Source organism: Salmo trutta, chromosome 19 (assembly GCF_901001165.1).
Source record: "Salmo trutta chromosome 19, fSalTru1.1, whole genome shotgun sequence".
Lineage (NCBI taxonomy): Eukaryota > Metazoa > Chordata > Actinopteri > Salmoniformes > Salmonidae > Salmo > Salmo trutta.
In genome coordinates this window covers 8,794,348-8,805,973 of record NC_042975.1, presented here as the reverse complement: position 1 = coordinate 8,805,973, position 11,626 = coordinate 8,794,348, and the positions used below count along the sequence as shown (strand labels likewise).

The 11,626-nt window shown below is 44.9% G+C and overlaps 1 protein-coding gene across 3 annotated transcripts in view; it reads left to right on the top strand.

The window, feature by feature from the left end:
• Window positions 1–3,454: 3,454 nt before the first annotated feature.
• Window positions 3,455–11,626, top strand: part of LOC115153951 (actin-binding LIM protein 3-like) — a 144,128-nt gene continuing 135,956 nt past the window's right edge. Inside the window, exon 1 of one of the 3 annotated variants that reach the window (XM_029699663.1) lies at window positions 3,455–4,658. In XM_029699663.1, coding sequence (XP_029555523.1) covers window positions 4,646–4,658 — 13 coding nt within the window. In that variant the 5' untranslated portion in view covers window positions 3,455–4,645. The remainder of the gene's footprint in view (window positions 4,659–11,626) is intronic. The other 2 variants (XM_029699662.1, XM_029699664.1) reach the window with 2 other exon arrangements.

The window sequence follows — 11,626 nt, the reverse complement described above, 5'->3', positions numbered from 1 at the left end:
GCTGAGAGTGATTGATCACTAACGTTACAGGGAGATCAACTAATGCATGCGGAGTGATTAGAAATGTAACAGTCACTTATTTTACTGTTACTATAGTGTTGAAATGAGGCAAGGGAAGTAACAGAACTGACCAGGGTTTGTGGGCATTTGAAGAGAAAGTATCTTTTTATTTTATTTATTTCACCTTTATTTAACCAGGTAGGCCAGTTGAGAACAAGTTCTCATTTACCACTGCGACCTGGACAAGATAAAGCAAAGCAGTTTGACACAAACAACAACACAGAGTTACACATGGAGTAAACAAGCGTACAGTCAATAACACAATAGAAAAAAAGAAAGTCTATATACAGTGTGTGTAAATGGCGTGAGGAGGTAAGGCAATAAATAGGCCATAGAAGCAAAGTAATTACAATTTGGCAGATTAACACTGGATTGATAGATGAGCAGATGATGATGTGCAAGTAGAGATGTTGGTGTGCAAAAGAGCAGAAAAGTAAATAAAAACAATATGGGGATGATGAGGTAGGTACCGTACATCAGACAGTGTTGGGTCCATACTGTATATCAGTGTTGGGTCCATACTGTACATCAGACAGTGTTGGGTCCATACTGTATATCAGTGTTGGGTCCATACTGTACATCAGACAGTGTTGGGTCCATACTGTATATCAGACAGTGTTGGGTCCATACTGTATATCAGACAGTGTTGGGTCCATACTGTATATCAGTGTTGGGTCCATACTGTATATCAGTGTTGGGTCCATACTGTATATCAGACAGTGTTGGGTCCATACTGTATATCAGACAGTGTTGGGTCCATACTGTATATCAGTGTTGGGTCCATACTGTATATCAGACAGTGTTGGGTCCATACTGTATATCAGTGTTGGGTCCATACTGTATATCAGTGTTGGGTCCATACTGTATATCAGTGTTGGGTCCATACTGTATATCAGACAGTGTTGGGTCCATACTGTATATCAGACAGTGTTGGGTTCATACTGTACATCAGTGTTGGGTCCATACTGTACATCAGTGTTGGGTCCATACTGTATATCAGACAGTGTTGGGTCCATACTGTATATCAGTGTTGGGTCCATACTGTACATCAGTGTTGGGTCCATACTGTACATCAGTGTTGGGTCCATACTGTACATCAGTGTTGGGTCCATACTGTATATCAGACAGTGTTGGGTCCATACTGTATATCAGACAGTGTTGGGTCCATACTGTATATCAGACAGTGTTGGGTCCATACTGTATATCAGACAGTGTTGGGTTCATACTGTATATCAGTGTTGGGTCCATACTGTACATCAGTGTTGGGTCCATACTGTACATCAGTGTTGGGTCCATACTGTATATCAGACAGTGTTGGGTCCATACTGTATATCAGACAGTGTTGGGTCCATACTGTATATCAGACAGTGTTGGGTCCATACTGTATATCAGACAGTGTTGGGTCCATACTGTATATCAGACAGTGTTGGGTCCATACTGTATATCAGACAGTGTTGGGTCCATACTGTATATCAGACAGTGTTGGGTCCATACTGTGTATCAGACAGTGTTGGGTCCATACTGTATATCAGACAGTGTTGGGTCCATACTGCATATCAGACAGTGTTGGGTCCATACTGTATATCAGTGTTGGGTCCATACCGTATATCAGACAGTGTTGGGTCCATACTGTATATCAGACAGTGTTGGGTCCATACCGTATATCAGACAGTGTTGGGTCCATACTGTATATCAGTGTTGGGTCCATACTGTATATCAGACAGTGTTGGGTTCATACTGTATATCAGTGTTGGGTCCAAACTGTATATCAGACAGTGTTGGGTTCATACTGTACATCAGACAGTGTTGGGTCCATACTGTATATCAGTGTTGGGTCCATACTGTATATCAGTGTTGGGTCCATACTGTATATCAGACAGTGTTGGGTCCATACTGTATATCAGACAGTGTTGGGTCCATACTGTACATCAGTGTTGGGTCCATACTGTATATCAGACAGTGTTGGGTCCATACTGTATATCAGTGTTGGGTCCATACTGCATATCAGACAGTGTTGGGTCCATACTGTATATCAGACAGTGTTGGGTCCATACTGTACATCAGTGTTGGGTCCATACTGTATATCAGACAGTGTTGGGTCCATACTGTATATCAGACAGTGTTGGGTCCATACTGTACATCAGTGTTGGGTCCATACTGTACATCAGACAGAGCAGAAAAGTAAATAAAAACAATATGGGGATGATGAGGTAGGTAGATTGGATGGACTATTTACAGATGGATGTCAACTAAATCATCTATCATCTAAATGGTTAGTGCAATCTGGAATCCTTGGGACGTCCCTACCCTAAACCCTAACCTTAACCCCTACCCTAACCATAACCCCTACCCTAACTCTAACCCTCATCTTAACCATTTTAAATGTCATCTTCAATGGGGTAGGGATGTCCCAAGGATAGCAATGACTGTATTTAAATGACCGCTAGATGCAGTGTTGTTAGCGAGTATTCAGACCCCTGTAGCGACACATTTTCAAAAAAGCGACTAGCGACAAATCTAGCGACTTTTTCTGGTGTTATTGGAGACTTTTGGAGACTCTGACGTGAAAGCACGTATCGTTCTTACTCTTCTCAACGGGTGCTGCCGTGGGCCCCACCCCTGTCCCAAAGCACTCACAGGCATCCCAGTCCTCACGCACCAATCCCTCCCAGCTGCAGTCAGAGCAGGAGATGTTCAGCCCTCCGCGTCCAGACTGCAAATGAATCGCGCATGCGGGAAGCCGCCGCTGGCTGATCCCGCCCTGGCTTACATTAAAAAATAACAATTAACCTGAATTAGAGCCAGACTAGTTATCAACATTTTCTCACATTGCCATTGACAGTTTTTTCTATTGTCTCTTTTTGGTCCATTTAAATTGTTAATGTAGATTGTATACAAAAAAAATGTGAAACATGTTATGGTTAAAAATGTTTTACTGTGACTTGTTGTAGGCTCCTAAGTGGACCATAAGGTTAAAAACCAAACCAAATTAAGAAAACTAAACAAAAAAAAAAAAAAATTAAATAAAAAATAAAATAAAAAACTAAGTAACTCTGCCAGAGTGTCTCTTTTGGCGGTCCCAAGCCCAGATAAAGGAGGAGGGTTGGAATTGTGACATAAAAAAAGAAGAATCGACAGAAGAAAGTTCATTTGTAGTTCTAAACATATTTAGGGTGTTTTTTACTCACTTTTGTCTCTCCCAGGACGTTATTCCTCTCTCCTACAGCGACGTTATTCCTCTCTCCTACAGCGACGTTATTCCTCTCTCCTACAGCGACGTTATTCCTCTCTCCTACAGCGACGTTATTCCTCTCTCCTACAGCGACGTTATTCCTCTCTCCTACAGCGACGTTATTCCTCTCTCCTACAGCGACGTTATTCCTCTCTCTCCCACGACGTTATTCCTCTCTCCTACAGCGTCCATCACAATTGCATGGCGATGACGTCATTTTGGCGACTCCTAGCGACTTTTAGGACAGCCAATAGCTACTTTCCTTACTGAGGAGTTGGCAACACTGACTAACTAGTTGTCCTTACTAAATGCATAACCATTATAACTTTCATCTGCTCCGATGTCTCCTAAATTATTGGATTCAATCATTTCAAATGATTAGGCTGTGTTAGATATTATATTTCCTGTCCTCACCAAAGTCCATATTAATAGGTATGTAATAATTATTGAAATAATGACGTGGAAAAACTGTAGGTTGCCTAAATCTTCGAGTTCAATAGACATCTTCTCTTTTTAGTCATACATGTGGCTAGGAGTAAGTATCCTAAGCTTAAATGTACATTAACAATTTTTGGGGTTCTGATAATTACAAAAAGGTAAAATTGCATACTACCTACCGAGAACCGACGTTTCCATGTCATGTGCTGACACTCAGACACCCACATGTGGGTTTATCCTTCCTGCCAAAGAAACGTAGAAGACTACCTACCGCATGTTCCTCTGAAATGGAGTTGTGTAAAAGCATGTTCCACCACTGCTCGGCGCTCGCGTGCCATTTCGGTCCAAATGCCGCTCCATCCTGCCACTGCGCTCAGATCCGATCGAGCTCAGGTCAATCCGAAAAGCTTCCACTCACCAAAGCGCATTGACAGCAACGATGTACAAGTAGCCTACCATCGAAAGCGCAGCCTCTTTACTGTATTCCTCAGAAGAAAGGATGCGGTGATGATGGAACAAGACAGAGCAGCTCTGTAGTAGCCTACTGTACAACAATTCCAATCCGGATTTACGTGAAATCCTCAACAGTCTCTACCAGAGCGTTGTTGTAATCGGCTTCTGAACAGAGGGAACACCCCGTCTTTCCAATCAGGTTTCAGATTGATTCTTCACCTTGCTTAGAGAGAGAGGACAGGCACTCTGGACTGCATTCGGAGATGAGAGAAGGCTGAGGAGTTTGGAGCTGCTCTGAGCTGAAAGCCTACAAATGAAATATGCCAGCCTTGCTCTAGTATTTTTCATTATTTTTGTTTTATTTTCTACCTATTACACAGCAGGACATGGTGCATATGACAACTGTATTTATCCGTTAACCTAATAGTTTGAGGGTATCACTTTTTGAATGCCAACTCAGCAATGAACACTAATGGTAAGTATCCTATACTTCCTGTTATAATTTGTAATTATGTTTTTCATTACATTGTTATACCTTTGTAAACAAAGTGAATTCAGAGAAATGCATTGAACCGTCATACATGTAAAAAGGAAACTTAAGTTACTAAACCTGATTTTGCAGTATTTACTGTGGCAATGAATGTGGATGTAACCTACTAAAGAATAAGGCTCAGTGGTGCTTTAGGTTTGCTAGTGAGGGGAAGTGGAGGTATGGAGTCGTTTTTTAGGGGTTACACTCAGTACTGTAACACCTGCACATTCTAAATGACCCTCACCTACTCTCTCCCTCTCTCGCTCTCTGTGTCTCTCTCTCCCTCTCTCGCTCTCTGTGTCTCTCTCTCTCTCTCTCTCTCTCTCTCTCTATCTCTCTCTATCTCTCTCTCTCTCTCGCTCTCTGTGTCCTCTTCTCTCTCTCTCTCTCTCTCTCTCTCTCTATCTCTCTCTCGCTCTCTGTCTCTCTCTATCTCTCTCTCGCTCTCTGTGTCTCTCTCTCTCTATCTCTCTCTATCTCTCTCTCTCTCTCGCTCTCTGTGTCTCTCTCTCTCTCTCTCTCTCTCGCTCTCTCTCGCTCTCTCTGTCTCTCTCTCTATCTCTCTCTCGCTCTCTGTGTCTCTCTCTATCTCTCTCTCGCTCTCTCTGTCTCTCTCTCTCTCTATCTCTCTCTCGCTCTCTATCTCTCTCTCGCTCTCTGTGTCTCTCTCTATCTCTCTCTCGCTCTCTGTGTCTCTCTCCCTCTCTCGCTCTCTGTCTCTCTCTCTCCCTCTCTCGCTCTCTGTCTCTCTCTATCTCTCTCTCGCTCTCTGTGTCTCTCCCTCTCTCGCTCTCTGTGTCTCTCTCTCTCCCTCTCTCGCTCTCTGTGTCTCTCTCTCTCTGTCTCTCTCTCTCTGTGTGTGTGTGTGTGTGTGTGTGTGTGTGTCTCTCTCTCTCTGTATCTCTCTCTTTCACTCTCTCTTTCTCTCTCTCTCACATGTACACAGGCAAACCCACTCAATCAGTTCAATTGTTTATTTCTATATTTCACATCATCTTACTCAGGTTGATTTGTCTCAAAGTGCTTCAGTGTGCTAGACTGTGGGGTGGGACAAGGTGTAGCCATATCCTATTATTGAACTACTTGACACTCACACTGAGATTCATCTTGGGAGAGATTTCTCGCAATTCCGAATGGAGGGGGGTGGTTTTAGTGGTGGAATTATCATCAACAAGCCATGCAGGTTTAGTAAGACCCTCCTACATCCAAATCAACAGCAGGGAATCGGCTTGGGATGGTTTAACCTCTAGCAGACGGCTTGGGATGGTTTAACCTCTGTCAGACGGCTTGGGATGGTTTAACCTCTGTCAGACAGCTTGGGATGGTTTTACCTCTGTCAGACAGCTTGGGATGGTTTTACCTCTGTCAGACGGCTTGGGATGGTTTAACCTCTAGCAGACGGCTTGGGATGGTTTAACCTCTGTCAGACAGCTTGGGATGGTTTTACCTCTGTCAGACAGCTTGGGATGGTTTTACCTCTGTCAGACGGCTTGGGATGGTTTAACCTCTAGCAGACGGCTTGGGATGGTTTAACCTCTGTCAGACGGCTTGGGATGGTTTAACCTCTGTCAGACAGCTTGGGATGGTTTTACCTCTGTCAGACGGCTTGGGATGGTTTAACCTCTAGCAGACGGCTTGGGATAGTTTAACCTCTGTCAGACGGCTTGGGATGGTTTAACCTCTAGCAGACGGCTTGGGATGGTTTAACCTCTAGCAGACGGCTTGGGATGGTTTAACCTCTGTCAGACGGCTTGGGATGGTTTAACCTCTGTCAGACAGCTTGGGATGGTTTCACCTCTGTCAGACGGCTTGGGATGGTTTAACCTCTAGCAGACAGCTTGGGATGGTTTAATCTCTAGCAGACAGCTTGGGATGGTTTAACCTCTAGCAGACAGCTTGGGATGGTTTAGCCTCTAGCAGACGGCTTGAGATGGTTTAACCTCTGTCAAACAGCTTGAGATGGTTTAGCCTCTAGCAGACGGCTTGGGATGGTTTAACCTCTAGCAGACAGCTTGGGATGGTTTAACCTCTGTCAGACGGCTTGGGATGGTTTAACCTCTAGCAGACGGCTTGAGATGGTTTAACCTCTAGCAGAGAGCTTGGGATGGTTTAACCTCTGTCAGAGAGCTTGGGATGGTTTAACCTCTGTCAGACGGCTTGGGATGGTTTAACCTCTAGCAGACGGCTTGGGATGGTTTAACCTCTAGCAGACAGCTTGGGATGGTTTAACCTCTAGCAGACAGCTTGGGATGGTCTGTCAGACAGCTTGGGATGGTTTAACCTCTGTCAGACGGCTTGGGATGGTCTGTCAGACGGCTTGGGATGGTTTAGCCTCTAGCAGACGGCTTGGGATGGTTTAACCTCTAGCAGACGGCTTGGGATGGTTCAACCTCTAGCAGACGGCTTGGGATGGTTTAATCTCTAGCAGACGGCTTGGGATGGTTTAACCTCTGTCAGACGGCTTAGGATGGTTTAACCTCTAGCAGACGGCTTGGGATGGTTTAACCTCTAGCAGACGGCTTGGGATGGTTTAACCTCTGTCAGACGGCTTAGGATGGTTTAACCTCTAGCAGGCTTTGGGGTGAATTAATATTCCTTTATTCAATCAATCATTGATGGGTGGGGTATGATATTGGTTTGTGTTTATTCATTGATCTCAGTGTTGATGAGTGCACTTTCTGGTCTGGGATTTGTCAATGCAAATATTATGCAGAATGCCTTGAGGATGATTGATGGAATACTACAAAGACGCCTTTTGAATGTGAATCATTTCTCATTGTTAGTAACAATCTCCTGCCTCTACATAACTGTCCCAGTTGCCTGTAAATTCACAATATAACTCTAGCATTTACATATATTTCTAGTAACATCTTTCTAGCATTTACTCAGCTCTTTGAATGATCGTGTGTTGTGTTCTCTGACAGCGTAGAATAGATTACAGAGTCAATCTCCTGTGTTCCCCCTGCTGTAGAAATTTTCATCACGCCAAAATAGTGTTCTCTGGTGCTGTGGTGACACGGCAGCCAAACAAGAGGATTGAGCAGCGCTCCTGCAGCCTAGTGCTGGCCTGGTCTGACTGGCTGGCTGACTGACTGGTTGCTGCAGCCTAGTGCTGACCTGGTCTGACTGACTGGCTGGCTGACTGACTGGTTGCTGCAGCCTAGTGCTGGCCTGGTCTGACTGGCTGACTAACTGACTGGTTGCTGCAACCTAGTGCTGCCCTGGTCTGACTGGCTGACTGACTGACTGGTTGCTGCAGCCTAGTGCTGCCCTGGTCTGACTGGCTGACTGACTGACTGGTTGCTGCAACCTAGTGCTGGCCTGGTCTGACTGACTGGCTGACTGACTGACTGGTAATCCAGCAGGCTGCTGTTGCCGCTAGCACGTGCCCCTGCGCCTCACGTTACAATCGCTCTATTTTGGCCCAAAGTCATCTCTGTAATTATTTTGTTGTGCAGCTGACAAGCAAGAAGAGAGTGTGTTTGTGTCTGTGCCACCTCTACCACATATACACCTACACCTGGTAATGTTATCGTTCAGCTCAGCAGGTGGTTAGAGTAAGCCACTGCCAGGGCTGTACTCTAGCAAAGTTCATGACCTCAATATCAAAGTGCATATATGGATATATGTTCCACGTCAGCTGTAGCCAGCTGTTTTAGGCTTGTCTCTCTGTTGATAATCTTTTTCCATGATTCCAAGGGTCCTTAAGAATATTGAGAAAATGCAGAAAAGTTCCACATTAACAGCATTTCTTAGACATGACTATTATCCCAATTGTAACGGAATACGCCGGGAGTCAGAAAGCAGGTGCAGAAGGTGAATTTAATAAAGAAACGATTCAGATGAACAAACATGAGAAGCGTACAGAACGTGAGAGAAGACGATACTACCTAATGACTGCCGTCAACTGAGGGGCTAAATAAAGTAATCACGGAGAAAATGATAACCAGGTGTGCGTAATGATGGGGAGCGGAGGAAGGGAGCAGAAGTAGGCGTGACACCAAGTGTCTGATGTGATTGTGTAAAACTGCTTTGTCAGAGAAAGCTGTCTCCATTGGTGGTCAGTGTGGTAATAACAAATGTGTTAAAAGCACATCAGTAGCTGCTAATAGCCTGCTATTCATAATATCAGTCATGCTTGTCCAGACCAGGGGGGGTAATAACACCACGCCACTCTTTAACCACACTGACTGGGATTTTATTATAGTTCTGTTTAGCATTAGCAAGGCAAAGAATCGAGTGGTGCATCATGTTTGACGCCGATAGCTAGCCCTGATCTCTCTGAATGGGCATGCAATGTCATCCCAGATCGCACATGTCATTATGACACACTTCAGAGGTAGCCATAAACTGCTCACTGTGTACAGTAAGTATGCTGCCCTCCCTCTTTCCGTCTCTCCCCCTCCCCATCTCTCTTTCTCCATCTCTCTCTCTACCCTATATCTCTCTCCCTTCTTTCTCTTACTCTCTCTCGACACATATCAACACCATCATCCCAGACAACCTAGACCCACTCCAATTCGCATTCCGCCCCAACAGATCCACAGATGACACCATCTCAATTGCACTTCACACTGCCCTCTCCCACCTGGACAAGAGGGGAAATAACTATGTGAGAATGCTGATCATAGACTTCCGCTCAGCGTTCAACAGCATAGTCCCTTCCAAGCTCATCACCAAGCTGGGGATCCTGGGACTGAACCCCTCCCTCTGTGTCCTGGACTGCATTACGGGCCATCCCCAGGTGGTGAGGGTAGGCAACAACACTTCCACCACGCTGACCCTCAACACGGCTTCCATCAGGGTGTGTGCTTACTCCTCTCCTGTACTCCCTCTTCACTCACGACTGCGTGGCCACGCACGACTCCAACACCATCATCAAGTTTGCTGACGAAGCAATGGTGGTAGGCCTGATCACCGACGGCGATGAGTCATAGACTTAGCAGTGTGTTTCCAGGACAACAACCTCTCCCTCAACGTCAGTAAGACCAAGGAGGTGATCGTGGACTACAGGAGAAAGGGGAGAGCACGCCCCCATCCACATCGATGGGGCTGTTGTGGAGCAGGTCGAGAGCTTCAAGTTCCTTGGCGTCCACATCACTAAGGCCCTAACATGGTCCACACATACACGCACAGTCATGAAGAGGACACGACAGCTCCTCTTCACCCGCAGGAGGCTGAAAAGATTTGGTATGGGCCCTCGGATCCTCCAAAAGTTCTACAGCTGAACCATCAAGAGCATCCTGACTGGCTGCATCACCGCTTTGTATGGCAAATACACCGTCCTTAACCGCAAAGCGCTACAGAGGGTGGTGTGGACAGCCCAGTACATCACTGGGGCTGAGCTTCCTGCGATCCAGGACCTCTATATCAAGCGGTGTTAGAGGAAGGCCCAAAGAATTGCCAAAGAACCCAACCACCCAAGCCATAGACTGTTCACTCTGCTACCGTCCGGCGAACGGTACCGGAGCAATGACTTTCGGACATACAGGCTCTGAGACAGCTCCTACCCCCAACCAATAAGACTGCTAAATAGCCAGACTGGTAAATAGCCAATTAACGGTACCCTAATTATCTACACTGACTCTACGAACACTCACTAGACTCTATATATACACCATATACACACTCACTAGACTATATATACACAGCATATACACACACTCACTAGACTATATATACACACCATATACACACTCACTAGACTATATACACACACTCACTAGACTATATATACACACCATATACACACTCACTAGACTATATATACACACCATATACACACACTCACTAGACTATATATACACAGCATATACACACTCTCAAACTATACAGTTGAAGTCGGAAGTTTACGTACACCTTATTCAATACATTTAAACTCAGTTTTTCACATTTCCTGACGTTTAATCCTAGCAAAGATTCCCTGTTTTAGGTCAGTTAGGATCACCACTTTATTTTAAGAATGTAACGTCCGTCGTTAGGAATGGACCAAGGCGCAGCGGGATTGTGGACACTCATGTTTATTTAAATAAAAAACACGTAAAGCATCCACTTGAAAAAACAATAAACAGAACTTACGACAGCAACATACTTGCAGGCTCCTACAACGCAGTGCAAGGACAACCACCCACAACCCCAAAGAAAAACACACACACCTATATAGGACTTCCAATCAAAGGCAACTCAACACACCTGCCTTCAATTGGAAGTCCCAATCACCAACATTAAACAAACACAAACCACCTGCCACATCCTGACCAAGACTAACACCCTCTGCTGGTCAGGACATGACAAAGAATCTAAAATGTCAGAATAATAGTTGAAAGAATGATTTATTTCAGATTTGATTTATTTCATCACATTCCCAGTGGGTCAGAAGTTTACATACACTCAATTAGTATTTTGTAGCATTGCCTTGTGGTATTGCCTTAAATTATTTAACTTGGGTCAAACGTTTTTCCACAAGCTTCCCACAATAAGTTGGGTGAATTTTGGCCCATTCCTCCTGACAGAGCTGGTGTAACTGAGTCAGGTTTGTAGGTCTCCTTGCTCGCACACACTTTTTCAGTCCTGCCCACAAATTTTCTATAGGATTGAGGTCAGGGCTTTGTGATGGCCACTCCAATACTTGACTTTGTTGCCCTTATGCCATTTTGACACAACTTTGGAAGTATGCTTGGGGTCATTGTCCATTTTGGAAGACCCATTTGCGACCAAGCTTTAACTTCCTGACTGATGTCTGAAGATGTTGCTTCAATATATCCACATCATTTTCCTGCCTTATGATGCCATCTATTTTGTGAAGTGCACCAGTCCCTCCTGCAGCAAAGCACCCCCACAACATGATGCTGCCACCCCTATGCTTCAGGGTTGGGATGGTGTTCTTCGGCTTGCAAGCCTCCCCCTTTTTC